Raw genomic sequence first — 16,835 nt, 5'->3', positions numbered from 1 at the left:
TTTTTAAAGTTTTCTCGGGGGGGGGGGTGGACGGCCCACCCTACTTCACATCGGGTTGGGGGGCAACATCTCCGGTCCCAAATTCTTGAAGCGCAGTGGAGTCGGAGGCCCGTTGGACCGTGGGAAGACAATTGGAAGCGGGTGGGCCGCCACCATGGCAATACCGTCAGCGGGGCGACGCGAGTCAAGCATCGCCGCAGCCATTGCCGCCGCACCTTGCTTGTTCTGTCCGGCGACTATCACGGCGTCACTCTCTTCATCTTCCGCTAGTCGAGTCGCTGCCTCTGGGTCATCAGTTGCCAGCAACGAATTGCCTGATTCACCAGCGCCGAGGCCGCCGGTGGGGTTGGGCAGCTCGCGATGCGCCTCTTGCGGTCGCAGATCGCTGAAGAGGATGGCTGGGTCGTAGCTGTGTACCGTGGCAGAGGCGAAGATGCGGTTAGCGTCGTCTTCGGCGTACGTGGTGGACTCTCCGTACAGCTTGAAGGAATCCTGCGAGTCACCGCTATCGCTCTCACACCCCCACACCTCCACAGAGGTGGTGGGTCAAAAGAACGTAATGCGTGGCGTGGGTGTACCCGCGCCCTCTTTTTTTCTTTGCGTCTGGTGCCCAGCGCTTTGGACGATTTCCTCCTCGCCTGGCTGAACCTCTATTTTCCCTCCCGTGTCTTCAGACGTGCTTCTCTGCCCTCCTCCGTCTCTCTGCTTGGCTTCTCGAAGTGCGCTCGCCCGTTCTTTCTGTGCCTTTGCACTTGCGCTGTCCTCGTGATGCACCTTCTTTCCTTCCCTCATTCTGTGCGCATAGAGGGGTGTGCATGTGATTGTGTGTGTGATAGAAAGGGGGATGGGTGTGGACTCTTTCTCTCCTCTCTTGTCAGTGAACACCCCGCCGCTTCTCTGCTTGCCGATTCGCCGTGGCTCGCACCCCTCCCCCCTTCGCATCTTCTTTCTCGGCGATCGTTCTCCAGCACACCGTCCCTCGAGCGCATCACACCATAGTATGGTGCCTCTTTAGATCGCTTCAGCTCGCTCCTCTCTCTCCACATTCTGTGTAGATGTGTGCGTGTCAGTGTGTCCTTCCTCGCCCGCGTCCCTTCCCCCATCTGCACTACCTCTTCCGCACCTCATCTTCCCCCTATTCGTTCTTCGCGTTCACCTCTGCTTTGCGCTGACGCATGTGCCTCTCTCTCACCGCAGCACCTTTCCCCCTCTCTTCACACACGCAAGCTCCTTGCTGTGTGCATGTGAAAGTCGAACCCAACCAGCCAGACGGATCGCCTTTCTCGTGTGTGGGGGGGGGGGGGTGAGGTGTTCTTCCTCTCTTTCTTCTCTTCCCCTTTCAGCTGTAAAGCCACCGACCCTCCCCCTCCCCCTGATCCACGTCTCTCTTTTCGTTTTGTGCTTTGAGTTGCCCTTTGACGGTCTCTCGCCCCCCCCCCCCCTCCCTCTGTGTTGTACGCCGACAGACTTGTGTGGGTAGGTGTTTTCGTTCTTATTGGAGCCCATCGTCTCCACTGTAATTTTCGCTTCACCCCTCCCGTGAGGGCGCTTCCCTCTTCAAGTGTGCATCCACTCAACTCGCCTGCTATGTGGCGTGCGGTGAGGAGTCGGGGGAAGGCACTGGCGACCGCCGCGGCGCCCCCTTTTCCTCCCTCTGGGGCGCCTGGTCCATCTGCGCGTCTGTATGTCTCCACATATCTGCAGTGAGGGCGAGGGCAAGAGGGTGGGGAACACGCAGGGGTCACTGAGAAAAACTGGAATACAGGTATTCCCCCCCCCCCTCCCCCTCCCCCTCCCCATACACACAGAGAAGCAGCTGTACGTCTTAAAATACCCTGAGAGTGGTAGAACCAAGGGAGATGAAGAGTGAGTGAGAGTGAGGCGTGGCGTCGCGCGATGAGGACGTGCAAGAGCGCCATGAGGACCGAGCCCAAAAGGCGGAAGCGAGGTAAGTCGACGCCGCCTCCCCTTCGAGTGGAAAAACACCCAACAACAGAATGGGGAAGAAAGAGAACCACACAGCGCCACACTACACCACCACCATGAAGAGAGGCGGAATTATACGCATGCAAAAGCCGTCGTGTGTTGGGGGGCGGGAGGGGGGGACGCTGCGTGCTACAGCGTAATGCTGGCAGTGTCTCTCTTTACTTAGTGTGGTGAAGCTCTAGGCCAGCGACAGCGCAACACAGCCCCAGAAGGACAGTAGGTATCCCTGTAGGAAACAGAGGATGAGGGAAATGTGGGGGGGGGTCAGTCCTTCTCTCACTGTGTGCAGCACATGATGAGTTGATTTTTTCTTCACCTCCGCCTCTTCTTCCCCTCCTTTTGACCTACGCACAACTAAGCAAACTCAAAGGGCCACTCATGCATATCAGCGGCAACGTTGGCGACTCCGCTCTCACTTTCGTCGTTCCTGCTTCCTTATTCAAATCCGGTAGCAAAAGTTAACCATAGCCATTGGGAACCCCCTTCTCTCTCCGCTGATCGCAAGTCTGCCATGCTGAGTGCAGCAGCCGCGGCTGCCGCATCACCGCGGCCCCCCTCATCCGTCCTCTACACGGAACGGCTCTTCTATGCCGCGCTGAAGCAGGGAAACCCGTCAGAGGCGCGGGTGGAGGCACTGGCAGCGCTGGCGCTCCGGCACCTCCCGAGGTCTGCCGAGACATGGGCGGCGCTGCGCAAGGCGCTGATGGAGCAGTCGGACCTCGATGGGGCACCTAACCGTGCGTTGTGGTACGTCCTTGACGCACTCATGAAACACGCCCCGCACGTGTTTGTGCCTCTGCTCGCCCCACGCCTGCTCGAGTACACCATCCAACAACTGCCGTGGGAGCTGGCGGGGCACCGCGGTCAGACATTGTTGTGGTTTGAGGCGCTTGTCCTGTCGTGGGAGAAGGTGCTGCCGCAGCGGCTCTACAGCGCCGTCCGCCAGCACGCTGTGCAGTCGAGGAGCGGGGCAGAGCTGCATGATCTTCTCAAGGCGACTCAGAACTCAGTTGATGACGGCACGTCCGCCTCCTCGGTAGACCTGCAGCAGCTGCGCGACGCGTGGGATGCTGTCCAGTACATGGGCGAACAGGAGGCGGGCAAGTCTGTTTTTCATGCTCGTCACACCACCACCGCAGTTGAGGTGGTGGATGAGGATGCACACAAGTCTTCGTCCTTCTCAGCACCCGTCAGTAGGCTGCACGCGATGTCGATCGGCAACAGTGACCGCACAACAGGGGCAGGCGCGTCGGGCGATGATGTGACTAAGACGCAACAGCAACAGGAGGAGGAGGAGGACGACTACACGCCGGACTTTGTGGAAGGCGCCAAACCGCGTGAGCTACCAAAATTGGACCTTCCAAAACAAAGGCGGAGACGAGAGGGTCGACGCAGGCCTCGCGCAGACGACCTCGGCATGTGAGAAAGTTGCCAGGCTACCACATGCGTGACTGTCTCTCCCCCTTCCGTGGTGCCCCCACTGCAGAGGGGTGTGCGCATACAACGTGTCCCTCATAGCCATGGCAACGTGAAGAACAGAGGCAATGCTCCAGCCCCTCACGTTCTGCTTTCTCTGTATCGGAGAAGAGGACCTGATGAAACTCGTGGCACGGCACAAGGGCTGCGTGGACCTCTCCGACGAGACGAGAACAAACAGAACGGACAGGAGACACTCAACGTAAAGCCTCTGTGGCTCTCTGGTGCGTGCATCAACAGTCGTCAATGGACCCCGCGGCGCTGTTGCGCACCCGCTCCCGTGCCTCTCGGTCACACGCTCACTGGTTGCGCACGTGTGTGTGCCTGTGTGTGTGTGTGTGTGTGTGTGTACATTGCTGTTATTCATGGTGTGTCTTCGTTGTGCCTGACCTGCCACGCCCTGCGCGCTGGCTCACCTCGTCTCCTCCCCTTCCTCTCTCTCTCCCACTCCTCGCACCGCTCTTCACCGCTCCGCTACAATTCCCTTTTACGCCTCCACCCCGTCTTTCTCCCTTCCCCTGTCGGTTTGGGTACACACACCCCACTTTTCCTTCGACAGCACCACCGCGTTGCCCCATCGATCGGTTGTCTCTCTCTCTCTTACTCTCTCCTCCCCCCATAGCGTTGGTTTCCTCGTTTTAGTTTTCATCCGTGAGTGGAGGTGTGTACTCGTGCACCCGCATCTGCCTCCCTCTCTCGGCGTGTTCTCGTGAAAGGTAGAGCGCCACCACCTCCTCGCTGTCGTGGGCCCGCATCACATCCCTCCCTTTTCTCTCTGCTCTCCCCCCCCTCCGCCAACTTCGCTGCTCAAGTGCTGATGCCTCGGCCTACGCCGCCGTTTCGGCACTGGTCGCTGGTAGACTGCCCCTCGGAAGAGTCGCCGCTAGGCCGCATCGGGCACTCCTTCTGCGCCAACGCTGATGGTAGCAAGGCATACGTCTACGGCGGCGTGAACGACACGGACAGCGTGTCCATCTACCTGGACGACTTGTGGCAATACGATGTGATCAACAAGAGGTGGAAAGAGATCGAGCTGCGTGGCGAGAAGCAGCACCCGCGCGCGTTTCACACCGCAGTGTGGTATGACACGTGTATGTACATCTTTGGCGGCTGTAATGGCCGCGGCCGGTTCAACAAGCTCTTCTACATCAGTGAGGATGGCGAGTGCCACCCTGTTGTCGTGCGAGGTGCCCTCATTCCCATGACCCGCTACTGCCACAGCGCTGTTGTGTTTGGAAACACCATGTACATCTTTGGAGGCAAGTGTGGTGGACGCAACAGCAACAAGCGGTTGCAAGACCTGTACCGCTGCGACTTGAGCGACCCGGAGTGGAAGGAATGCAACCAGCTTGGCACGATTCCTCCGCCGCGCTCCGCCCACACCGCAATGACGTACGAGCGCACGATGATCGTATTTGGTGGCCGCAACAGCGGAGGCGAATGTTGCGAGGACTTTTTCGTCTACTCCTTCGACACCTCCGTGTGGCGGCGCATCGACCTGCCACATGTGCCCATGTTTGGCCGCGCCCGCAATAGCGCCGCTGTGCACTACGGTAACATCATCGTCTTCGGCGGCTGGAATGGAAAGAAGAAGTTGAACGACTTGTTCATCTACAACGTGGAGGCAAATACATTTGAGTTCATGTACGACATCGACCGCGAGTACCCGTCGCGTCGCGAGTGTCACGTGGCGGTAGTATGCCGCAATACAATGGTGGTGTTCGGCGGCCGCTTCCGCGGCCACTTCATGAACGACACGACGGAACTGTACCTCGGAAGCAAGACAGGCATCGACAGCATGCGTGATTGGCTCATCATGGCAAACCCACAACTCACTGGGTTGGCGCCGCACCTCCCGCTACACCACTTCGTGGCTCTCAAGGCACACAAGGAGTACGTCGTACCGGAGCTCCCAGAGGAGCCACTGTGACCACTCATAGGGCATGCACCCTAATCGGCGCGGATAGGTACGGGTAGGCGCACCTGTATTGAGCTGATCCGCATGTCTGTGCAAAACGTCTGTGAGTGCTGCACCTGCCCCGACCTGGGCTCTTCCTCTCTCCAGCTCGCTACCCCACTTCTGGATAAAGATGGCGCTTGTGCCTGTGACGGTGGCTTGTTCTTACCGTATCTCACTTCTCCCTCTTTGCTCTCTTGCGCAACAGCGTACGCCCAGAGCAGCGCTGTTGCTGCGCGCACTCACCAAGAAGGGAAAGATGACCGCGCGTCACTCTTCATCCCTCCCCTCACGAACACACACTCTGCGCACACGTCCACGACAGGAAACAACAGTGGCAACTACTGAAAGGGGGAGGGAAGAAAAGGGCTCGGCCATGAAGGATACTGGTGACTGAAGCGGCGGAAGTTACGTGCAGCACAGACACGCATGCACAACCACCACCCACTGCTGCATTGCAGCGAGAATGACTCCATACAAGCGAAGAAAAATAGCAGCGGAGAGAGCGGTGGGCTGGAGGAAACATTCTCAGATATCGTTCGCCTCCCCCCCCCCCCACCCTTTCCCTTCTTCTCCTGTCCATCTCGCATACGTGCGCTCCTTTGCCTATAATGAAGCAGAAACTCGTGGAGCTTCCCTGTCATTGGGTCTGGTTCTTTATATTCCCTAACGACTGTCGTTCTTGGAGTCTTGTTGTGCTCCTCGCTCGCTCCCTCTCTCTATGCCTCTCCTGCTCCTCTCCGTCCCTTCAACCCTTTACGTGCACACACACGCCTCTCCTCTCGCACCATTCTCCTCTGATGTTATCAAACCCTTTCCTACGTATGCTAAGTAGTGAAGAGCCGCAACCATGGGTATCGTTCGCAGCCGCCTGCATAAGCGCAAGATCACCGGTGGAAAGACCAAGATCCACCGGAAGCGCATGAAGGCCGAGCTGGGTCGCCTTCCCGCCAACACCCGTCTTGGCGCCCGCCGCGTGAGCCCTGTGCGTGCTCGTGGTGGCAACTTCAAGATCCGCGCCCTGCGCCTGGACACCGGCAACTTCGCCTGGGGCTCCGAGGCCATCGCGCAGCGCGTTCGTATCCTCGACGTCGTGTACAACGCCACCTCGAACGAGCTGGTGCGCACGAAGACGCTGGTGAAGAACTGCATCGTCTCCGTGGACGCCGCGCCGTTCAAGCGCTGGTACGCCAAGCATTACGGCATCGACTTGGATGCGGGGAAGAAGAGCGCCAAGACCGCCGCCGCCGCTGAGAAGAAAGGCAAGAAGTCTGCCCATGCCGCTGCTGAAAAGTACGACGTGAACAAGGCTTCGCCCAAGCTGCAGCGCGAGTGGACGCGCCGCCGCAGCAGCCACAAGGTCGAGAAGGCGATCGCTGATCAGCTGCGCGAGGGTCGTGTGCTTGCACGCATGACGAGCCGCCCGGGTCAGTCCGGTCGTGCCGACGGTATCCTACTGGAAGGTGCGGAGCTTCAGTTCTACCTGAAGCGCCTGGAGAAGAAGAAGTGAGGGTGTGCACGTGTATGTGTATGTGTGTGCTCACGCTGCTGCTGCTGCCAATTCGAGTTCTCTCGGCGATGAACTGTCATGGTACACGCCTGGAAGTGCGCAACAGCTTACGCCCATCACCTCCTTCGCTCACCTCTTTACCTTTTCCTGTTGCCCCTGTGCTGCCGCATCGTGAGTTGGCGCGCGCTCTTCTGCCGTTTGTTTTGTTTATGTTTTGCCTTCTTTTCATTTTCTTTCCTTTCGTCCTCCCCGGCGTTGTCGGACTGCGGCTGAAACCGACTGAAGAGAGGGCGGTGTGTACTCCCCGATAGCTGCGGCCCTTCCTCCCTTCTCTGCCTCTTCCCCCTCCGTCCTTTGATAGTGAACAGGGAAGGGCTGGCATGCGTGTGCTTGCGTGCGAGTGATGAAGCATGTGGCGCTGTCAGTGGTCACGGTTGTGCAGAGATACGGATTCACAGAGAAGCGCGCGCGCACGTGCTCTCTACTGCTGAACTGCCATCTTCAGCAAAGGGGATTATGGCAGGTGCGGGGGCGGGGGTCGCTTGAGGTGTCATTGACGGAGATAGACGAAAGTAGCAGTCAACAGGGATATCTGGCGCGAGAGTTATGCCGCCGATCCGGCGACACGTGTCTTGATTCGTGTCGAGGTAGATGCGTAGGGAGTAGAGTGACTCCCTGTGCCCACCACCACCTCGCTCACTTCACGCGCGGACACGCCACTCTCGCTTCCTTGTCTCTCGCACAGGCGCACATCGCTGCTTCGTTGCCTTATACGCTCCTGTTTCCCCCTACCACCATCGCTGTTCTGCCCTTCTCCTTACGTATCCGACTTCGCCTCTCCTCCTGCTTCATCCCTTCCTCCACACATATGAGGGCACACACACACACACACTACCGCCGTACGTATTCCTATACAAACACATCTGAAAGAAAGCCGCAACCATGGGTATCGTTCGCAGCCGCCTGCATAAGCGCAAGATCACCGGTGGAAAGACCAAGATCCACCGGAAGCGCATGAAGGCCGAGCTGGGTCGCCTTCCCGCCAACACCCGTCTTGGCGCCCGCCGCGTGAGCCCTGTGCGTGCTCGTGGTGGCAACTTCAAGATCCGCGCCCTGCGCCTGGACACCGGCAACTTCGCCTGGGGCTCCGAGGCCATCGCGCAGCGCGTTCGTATCCTCGACGTCGTGTACAACGCCACCTCGAACGAGCTGGTGCGCACGAAGACGCTGGTGAAGAACTGCATCGTCTCCGTGGACGCCGCGCCGTTCAAGCGCTGGTACGCCAAGCATTACGGCATCGACTTGGATGCGGGGAAGAAGAGCGCCAAGACCGCCGCCGCCGCTGAGAAGAAAGGCAAGAAGTCTGCCCATGCCGCTGCTGAAAAGTACGACGTGAACAAGGCTTCGCCCAAGCTGCAGCGCGAGTGGACGCGCCGCCGCAGCAGCCACAAGGTCGAGAAGGCGATCGCTGATCAGCTGCGCGAGGGTCGTGTGCTTGCACGCATGACGAGCCGCCCGGGTCAGTCCGGTCGTGCCGACGGTATCCTACTGGAAGGTGCGGAGCTTCAGTTCTACCTGAAGCGTCTGGAGAAGAAGAAGTGAGGGTGTGCACGTGTATGTGTATGTGTGTGCTCACGCTGCTGCTGCTGCTATGCGCCGCAGCCAACGATGAGACGCACCAGTACGCCCCCTCCTCCCCGTGTAAGCGCGTCCTTTGCGGGCTTTTCCCTTTTCATTTTGTTTTCTCCGTTTCGCTGTTTTTGTTTCCCGCGCTTGACTGCCGCCAACGAAGAACGACACGCTAAAGACGTCGTGCGTGGCAGGCGCGTGTCCAGAAGGCCCGCCGCTATCGCATGCTCACTCTTGCCTCGCGAGGACGTTTGGTGTGCCCTTGCTCCCCCCACCTCCCGCCCCTCGAGCCCTTCCGTTCACGGTGCCGCGATAAGGGGGGAGGGATGTGAGTACGCGACTAAAGCAGACGCTCTGCCCCTTTCCCTGCTCATCCGTAAGTGAAAGTTGTGCTCACCTCTCGGTCTTTGGATGCGCCTCGCCCCTTGACTCCTCCTCCTCCTCCTCCCCCCTTCTCTGCACTCCTCCTCCCCCCCTCTCTTCACACCTACTCTGCCACACCTCTCGCGCTTTACGTGTGTGACGAGGATGTTCACCCTCAATGACAGGGGGAAGACACCTCAGCCTACGGTATCCCAGGGCCCAGTAGCCCCCACTCAATCTGAGGAAGCCAGACAGCCCCCATAGCCCTGCCAATGCTGGGAGGTCGGTGCGACTCATCTCCACTGACGTCGGCGGTCAGGCCCTCGACGACGTGGCATCGGGGCGACCTGCAACCGGGAGCACGCTTGCCCCACCCCCATAGGAGGGGCAGAGTGTCAGCGGGGCTCGGGTGCATCTCGCCAGGCCCTGGCTGCCTACTGCTGTGGGGTGCCCCCCGAGCCACCCCGAGGGACGTGCCAGGTGGCGACCGGCGCACTGGGAGCGGCTGCGGAGCGGGTAATGGGTAGCGTTTGAGGCAGGTGCCGTGGCCCGATGGCCGAGTGGGCGCCTTGCTGCAGTGCGTGTGCCTACGGCTGCCTCGCACCGCACACGGTGTGTCTGTGACAGGGCTTCGGGGTGGGGGTGGAGCTTCACCCCGCAGTTCTGTGGCAGAGAGTGGACACGTTGGAATAAAAAGCTCATTCGCATGATGTCATACGTGCCACCTACTCCCCTCCCCCTTTCTTCATCGATGGGAACTCATCATTCTCTACCTCTCTTCAACCACTTCCCTATACCCCCACCCCAACGCACAACGACACCTCTAGTCATCCTACACCTTCATCACTACTCAGAAAACACTGCTAGTCTCTCGAGCGTGTCACGACCCCGTAGCACTCACCCCCCCCCCCAGCCTCCCTGTCTCGCTTCCTTTCGATTTCGATAACCCATTTCTCTACCCTGCCTGCCGATTGCCCACCCCCACATACACACATAATGGCCTCCATTGAGAAGGTTGCAAACTGCATCCGCTGCCTCGCGGCGGACATTGTGCAAGGCGGCAACAGTGGCCACCCGGGCACGCCGATGGGCATGGCACCAGTGTCAGCAATCCTGTGGACAGAGGTGATGAAGTACAACAGCCAAGACCCTCACTGGGCTGACCGCGACCGCTTTGTCATGTCAAACGGGCACGCCTGCGCACTGCAGTACGCCCTGCTGCACATGGCCGGTTTCGACCTCACCATGGACGACCTAAAGAGGTTCCGCCAGGAGGACTCCCGCACCCCGGGCCATCCCGAGCGTTTTGTGACGTCTGGGGTGGAGGTGACGACTGGGCCGCTTGGCCAGGGTATCGCAAATGCGGTCGGCCTGGCGATGGCCGAGGCGCACCTCGCCGCCACGTTCAATCGCCCGGGACACGAGATTGTGAACCACCACACGTACGCGTACTGTGGTGATGGCTGCCTGATGGAGGGTGTGTGCCAGGAAGCACTCTCCCTCGCGGGCCACCTCGGCCTGGAGAAGCTTATCGTCATCTATGACAGCAACCATATCTGCATCGACGGCTCGACAGACCTCTCCTTCACGGAAAGCTGCACCCAGAAGTACGTGTCCATGGGTTTTCATGTGATTGAGGTCTGCAACGGTGACTCTGACTACGATGGACTGCGCAAGGCATTGGCAGAAGCCAAGGCCACGAAGGGCAAGCCCAAGATGATTGTGCAGACGACGACGATCGGGTACGGGTCTTCGAAGCAGGGCACCGAGAAGGTACACGGCGCTCCGCTGGGTGACGAGGACATTGCCAGTGTCAAGACAAAATTTGGCCGCGACCCGAGCAAGAAGTACCATGTCGATGAGGACGTCCGCTCTGCATTCCAAAAACACGTGGAGAAGTGCGCCATGGAGCAGAAGGCGTGGAAGGAGCGCTTGGCCAAGTACATGGCTGCGTTCCCAGCCGAGGGTTCCGCCTTCGTCGCCCAGATGAAGGGCGAGCTGCCGGCCGGGTGGGAGGCGAAGCTGCCGACGAACTGCTCACCCATCGCCACGCGCAAGGCGAGCGAGAACTGCCTGGCTGTGCTCTTCCAGGCCATCCCAGCTCTCATCGGTGGGTCGGCCGACCTCACGCCGAGCAACCTGACGCGCCCCGCGTCGGCGAACTTGACGGACTTTGCCCCGGGCAGCTACGAGGGTCGCTACATTCGCTTCGGTGTCCGTGAGCACGCCATGTGCGCTATCCTCAACGGCCTCGACGCCCACGGCGGTCTCATCCCGTTTGGCGGCACCTTCCTCAACTTTGTCGGCTACGCCCTCGCTGCGGTGCGTCTTGCGGCGCTCTCACACCACCGTGCCATCTACGTGGCAACACACGACAGCATTGGCCTCGGCGAGGATGGACCAACTCACCAACCCGTCGAGCTGGTGGCTGCCCTGCGCGCCATGCCGAACCTGCAGGTGATACGTCCTAGCGACCAAACGGAGACGAGTGGCGCGTGGGCTGTTGCGGTGACCAGTGCCCGTACTCCAACAGTTCTGTGCTTGAGCCGTCAGAACACCGTGCCGCAGCCGGGGTCGAGCATCGAAGGTGTGAAGCGCGGTGCCTACCCGCTAGCAGAGGTGCCTAACCCGCAACTCGTGATCGTGGCGAGCGGCTCAGAGGTGTCGCTGGCGGTCGATGCTGCCAAGGCGCTATCCGGTGAGCTACGCGTGAGCGTCGTGTCGATGCCGTGCCAGGAGCTATTTGACGCGCAGTCGGATAAGTACCGCAAGTCAGTGTTCCCCGATGGCGTGCCGGTGGTGTCAGTGGAAGCGTACCTCAGCTTCGGCTGGGAGAAGTACTCCCATGCGCATGTGGGCATGTCTGGCTTCGGTGCCTCCGCCCCCGCGGGTGCGCTATACAAGAAGTTTGGCATTACCACCGGGGATGTGGTGACGACGGCCTGCAAGCTGGTTGCACGCTTCCCCAACTGCACAGCACCGCTCAAGAACTCCTCTTTTAGCAAAATCTAAGGTGAGACGGCGCTCCGAAGCGTGAGGCATAACGCCGGAGGAAGTCGGCGGGGGAAGATGAAAGTGGAGGACTGCTGCTGACGCGGCGGCGGCACCGCTTGTCTCTGACGTCTCTCTACCTCTCTACATTTTCCCTATCCCAACTACCTACCGTGGCAATGTCGTCGCTTACACTCGCACAACAGCGCGTACGTTTCCGCGTAACGACTGACTTTGGTATCTCAACGTCTGTTCGCGCATACGTGCGTGTGCGTGTGTGTGTGTGTTCATTGCACGTCCTCCGCCCTCCGCCCCTCTCTCTCTCTGACGCTCTCGCCTCTCACGCATCCTTCGTCGGTCCCCCCCCTCCGGGCCTCCGCCTCCGCCGCCTTCTTTTTCCTTTGCGGCCGGCGGAGTTGGTGTTTTCGTTAGTGGACGCTTCATCCTCTGTAGTTATCTCGCTTTGTTCTCTCCCTCCCTCCTGCCGCCTCTTTGCTTTCTCTGGTGCGGTTCCTCTTCTGGGGGTGGGTGGGTGGGGTGGCGTGCATGCCTTCTTCACTCTTCCGCGGTGGGTTTCTCTGTGACAGTGCGTGTGAGGGTTAAAGGACACCTCATCGCGGTGCGTTCTCTCTCTCTTGTCACCAGTACGGAGGTCAAGCTGCAGGGGGCATGCTTGCTTTGTGCGCCGGGATGAGGAGGGCAAGGGAGTCTTATCGCCACCGCGACAGTGCTAAGGGCGTGTGTGGGTGTACGTGTACCCTTGTAGACTTTGGTACATAACTCACGCCGGCAAACCCCCACACAAACCAACGCACGCCAGCGAAGAAGCCGCTTGTGCCTGAGCAATAGAGCGGATAAGAGCGTAATGGAGTGCGTGACGGCGCTTTCTTCCCTTCAAGAACGAGAACCGCTCTGCACCTCACTCCCTCTCTCAGGCCTGTTCTATCGCTCCCCTTTCCCCTTACCCCAGTTCCCCGGCCTCTCTTGCGTGTGGATGCAACTCGCAGCTCAGACCCAAACGACACCCTGTACGCATACAGGCACGCACTCCCCCCACCTTCCCTTTCTCCTCTTGCTTCCCAAGCGCAGGCCAGCCCCCCCCCTCTCTTTTCCTCCTCCCCCACGTCCAGACCCTCGCACATGACGTGAGCGTCTGGTGTTGTTCCCTCTCCTTTGTTGTTTGCCTCTGCACACGTGTGCTCCCACTCAGTCGATGCTTCACACTGCACCCCTGCGTTGTTTGCTCGTCTCATTGTGTTTCGGTGACTCGGTGTCTTTTCTCTGCTGCACTGCCTGCGTGCACCATCATAAAGCGTCACGCCACCGCTGCTGCTCAGCAATAAGCCCAAGGGAAGAGGAGGAAAACGAACTGACGGAGTAACACACAAGCCCCCACGGACACAGACAGAGCTACAGCGACAGCGGCAGCAGGATTCGCGATTGAGACTGAAGGCGTCCGACACACAGCTGAAGAGAAGCAGAGAAAAGATGGGATTGTGGAAGTGCACCGACAAGTGGGCGTTGTATCGAGAGCGGAGCCACGGAAAAAAAAAATGGTGAATTGGAAAAAACAAGACGACAGGGCAGCGTCGTATTGCTCTCCCCCTCCCCTCCTCTCCCTCGTGCTTCTTTGCTTTGGTTCGTCCCTCCCTCCCTCCCTCCCTCCCCTTCTTTTCCCTCAACGCTTCCCCTTCCCTTCGTAATTTGCAGCACCGAGACATCAACTGCACCCCAAAGCCACAAAAGAGAAAAGGGGAAGTAATGTATGCAATGAGGAGAGGAAAGCCACCAGACAGTAGCTCCAGTCATCGCGGCCTGCGTGTGTATGTGTGTGTGTAGATGATAGCGAAACTGAAAAACAAACACACGCTCCTCGCCATATTGAGTGCGGCGATTGTGCCGCTGATTTCACGAAGGGTATACTCGTGCGTCTTCTTGTGCTGTTAGGCACCACTGTGGCCATAGCAGTCACCTCCCCTTCTCTGTCCCCATCTATCATTGTTTTCTATGGATCCTGGTGTCACACGCACATACACATATATACCACACAATCGTACAGTCTCCGACCCGCATCTCTCCCGCCCAACCCACCCCGCAGGACAAGATGGTCAGCATCAAGTGTGGTTCCCGCCGCAAGGCCCGCCGCGCGCACTTCCAGGCCCCGAGCCATGTGCGCCGTGTGCTCATGAGCGCCCCGCTCTCCAAGGAGCTGCGTGCGAAGTACAACGTGCGTGCCATGCCCGTGCGCAAGGATGACGAGGTCATCGTGAAGCGTGGCGCCTTCAAGGGCCGTGAGGGTAAGGTGACGGCGTGCTACCGCCTCAAGTGGGTCATTCACATCGATAAGGTGAACCGCGAGAAGGCGAACGGCTCCACCGTGGCCGTCGGCATCCACCCCTCCAACGTCGAAATCACGAAGCTGAAGCTGACGCACCACCGCAAGGCCATCCTGGAGCGCAAGGACCGCTCGTCCAAGAGCGACAAGGGCAAGGGCAAAATCAGCGCCGCGGACAAGGCCATGCAGCAGATGGACTAAAAGGCCGTCGCCCAACGAGATGGGGACTCCGTGAATACGTATGCGGGAGGTGACGTAGTGTCCTATGGCCCCTCATCTCTGCTCCGCTTCTTTTGCCTTCATCGCTCCTCTCCTCAGCCCGTCCACGTCTGAACGCAGCGCACCGCTGCGGCGTGCGAGTTCGTTATGACGGAGATGCCTTCGGCACGATGGAAGACAAGCAGTAGAAGGCGGATGGGGGTGAAGCAGGCTGAAGGCTCCCACGTCGTTTCTCCCTCGCTTCCCCACCCCTCCCGCACTCTCGCACGCTCGCCTGGGGACATCCGCTTTCATTTGTCTCTGACTTTTATGGTTTCGCTTAATTTTACTCATTTGACTCGAATGCGAAGAAAGAAGACTCGCCCAGCCACCCGCGTGTGCTTGTGTGGCCTCCCTCACCCCCCCCCCTCCGTTGTGGGCCAGTGTGTCTGTCCATGGTGGTAGAAGGGGGGGATGGCGTAGAGGCAGCACCGTACTTGGCGGTGTTGCCTAAACGATGTGGTGTTGGTAATCCCACCCCGCCGGCAGCGCAGGGTTACTGCCGGTCTGCGTGCGCCGCTTACACCCCCTCCCCCTTCTCGGCCTGTTGCTGAAGATACAAGTGTGCGTGTCCATCTTTCCCCCTCATTCTATCCCTTCACCTGTTATTTTGCATACTAGACTCTGACGGCGGTGCGTCCCTCGGGGTGGCTCAGGGGGGGCACCCCACAGCAGTAGGCAGCCAGGGCCTGGCGAGATGCACCCGAGCCCCGCTGGCGCTCTGCCCCTCCTATGGGGGTGGGGCAAGCGTGCTCCCGGTTGCAGGTCGCCCCGATGCCACGTCGTCGAGGGCCTGACCGCCGACGTCGGTGGAGATGAGTCGCACCGACCTCCCAGCATTGGCAGGGCTATGGGGGCGGCCTGGCTTCCTCAGATTGAGTGGGGGCTACTGGGCACTGGGATGCCACGCGCAGAGGTGCGCCCCCCCCCTCGTCATCCGGACGACGAAAACAGCGCTGTAGGCAAAAAACAGTGCCACGGCATATTGAAGCTCTTCTGCACCTGTCATCGCCTGCCATCTCTTCCGATACGTAGCATCTCGAGCACTGTCGCCTATACGCCGATGGTGTATGGCGCGCTGACCAACGCCGACGTCCACAAGGGGACGCAGCGGCGTCTGCGATGAGACCATAAGGCTTACCAGCACCGCGGTTGCGGCGGCGGCAGTCTGTGGCGCCCTGGAGTGCTCGAGTACCGGCACAGCTATATCCAGTAGCTCACCCCTCGGCGAGATCGAGGAGTCAACTGGCCGGTGCCGCTTCGCCCACACATGAGGCCGCACTGATGCACGTCAATGAACTTGTTGTGGCACATGTGCTGCAGGCCCTCCGCACGACTCTGCGTGGCTACGTCACCCTCATCGTGTACACCTCGGGGAAATGCAACGCGGCCCTTCTTCGCAGTTGACTACGTGGCGGTGACCGCAGTGCTGCGCAACGCACCCCGGGGCTGGACGAGCTACACATTCAGCACGACCAACTTCGTGGGCACTCGCACAGTCGCCTGTGCATAGGCCGCATCACGAAGCTTTCGGGCAAGCTGAGGGTGAAGCCGCTCAATGTTGGTTGACTGGAGTTCGCCTTTCAGGAGGTGATGACAGAAAGTGCGCCTCTCGGGGGTACTAGTGCTGGTGGTGGTGGTGATGCCTGCAAGGATGGCTTTATCGAGATGGAGATGCTATAAGAGATGACGAAGCGGTGCTATCGACAAGAGCGTGCGATGGATTTGGCATCCAGCACGGGGGTGCGGCGGGCAAACCTCTGGTGGCTCTGTCGTTGTCATGAAGGGGCTGGTGCTGCCGAACACGTTTGGATGCAGCGCGATTGGCTGCATCGGCAATCGACACCAACACGGGGAGGGAGGCGCAGAAGCGTCGCCGTCTCTGAGCTGTCGTAGTGGATGGGCGACTTTACTGCGCATTCTCGATCGCTCATTGCGAGGCGCGTGTGCTGCCACTATAGCGACCCTAGCTGGTGCTGTTGCTTCCTTCGTTTCTTTCTCGCTCTCTACTGCTCCTCACGCGTCATCATTTGACGTGATCGAAACTGCAGAGCGGACCCAGCCAAGAGAGTCGTCTGTGGCGTATGTGATTGACATCGCCTCCGCGCCAAGCAACGCTGCGTCTTCCCCCCTCCCCTGTGGGGAGCGCGTCTTTCGCATGGACTAAGGCCGAGGCAGACCTCACGGGCGCCTGATGCAGCACTGCCCTTTGCCCCCCCCCTCTTCCCTCATCGTCACCTCACAACCCCCGGCTGCAGAAAAGGGCAACAGTGCGGCGTACTCAGGGAAGTGAACGCATGGCGGAAGTGCAGTCATTTGGACATCAGCAG

The 16,835-nt window shown here is 59.7% G+C and overlaps 6 protein-coding genes across 6 annotated transcripts; all 6 read left to right on the top strand.

Annotated features, from left to right (window-relative positions):
• Nucleotides 1-2,497: 2,497 nt before the first annotated feature.
• On the top strand, nt 2,498-3,409 carry LBRM_24_2180 (conserved hypothetical protein; the record flags this gene model as incomplete). The annotated part of the gene is made up of 1 exon (XM_001565431.1): nt 2,498-3,409. The coding sequence occupies one exon, from the start codon at nt 2,498-2,500 to the stop codon at nt 3,407-3,409; it is 912 nt and encodes a 303-aa protein (XP_001565481.1).
• Nucleotides 3,410-4,279: 870 nt separating this feature from the next.
• Nucleotides 4,280-5,392, top strand: LBRM_24_2170 (conserved hypothetical protein; the record flags this gene model as incomplete). The annotated part of the gene is made up of 1 exon (XM_001565430.1): nt 4,280-5,392. The coding sequence occupies one exon, from the start codon at nt 4,280-4,282 to the stop codon at nt 5,390-5,392; it is 1,113 nt and encodes a 370-aa protein (XP_001565480.1).
• An 877-nt stretch (nt 5,393-6,269) lies between these two features.
• Nucleotides 6,270-6,929, top strand: LBRM_24_2160 (putative 40S ribosomal protein S8; the record flags this gene model as incomplete). The annotated part of the gene is made up of 1 exon (XM_001565429.1): nt 6,270-6,929. The coding sequence occupies one exon, from the start codon at nt 6,270-6,272 to the stop codon at nt 6,927-6,929; it is 660 nt and encodes a 219-aa protein (XP_001565479.1).
• A 942-nt stretch (nt 6,930-7,871) lies between these two features.
• On the top strand, nt 7,872-8,531 carry LBRM_24_2150 (putative 40S ribosomal protein S8; the record flags this gene model as incomplete). Its single annotated transcript, XM_003723130.1, has 1 exon — nt 7,872-8,531. The coding sequence occupies one exon, from the start codon at nt 7,872-7,874 to the stop codon at nt 8,529-8,531; it is 660 nt and encodes a 219-aa protein (XP_003723178.1).
• Nucleotides 8,532-9,917: 1,386 nt separating this feature from the next.
• Nucleotides 9,918-11,933, top strand: LBRM_24_2140 (transketolase; the record flags this gene model as incomplete). Its single annotated transcript, XM_001565428.1, has 1 exon — nt 9,918-11,933. One exon carries the CDS (start codon nt 9,918-9,920, stop codon nt 11,931-11,933), a length of 2,016 nt encoding a protein of 671 aa, XP_001565478.1.
• Nucleotides 11,934-14,016: 2,083 nt separating this feature from the next.
• On the top strand, nt 14,017-14,448 carry LBRM_24_2130 (putative 60S ribosomal protein L26; the record flags this gene model as incomplete). Its single annotated transcript, XM_001565427.1, has 1 exon — nt 14,017-14,448. The coding sequence occupies one exon, from the start codon at nt 14,017-14,019 to the stop codon at nt 14,446-14,448; it is 432 nt and encodes a 143-aa protein (XP_001565477.1).
• Nucleotides 14,449-16,835: the final 2,387 nt, after the last annotated feature.

The sequence above is a fragment of the Leishmania braziliensis genome, chromosome 24 (assembly GCF_000002845.2).
Source record: "Leishmania braziliensis MHOM/BR/75/M2904 complete genome, chromosome 24".
NCBI lineage: Eukaryota > Euglenozoa > Kinetoplastea > Trypanosomatida > Trypanosomatidae > Leishmania > Leishmania braziliensis.
This window is presented reverse-complemented; position numbering and strand designations above follow the sequence as displayed.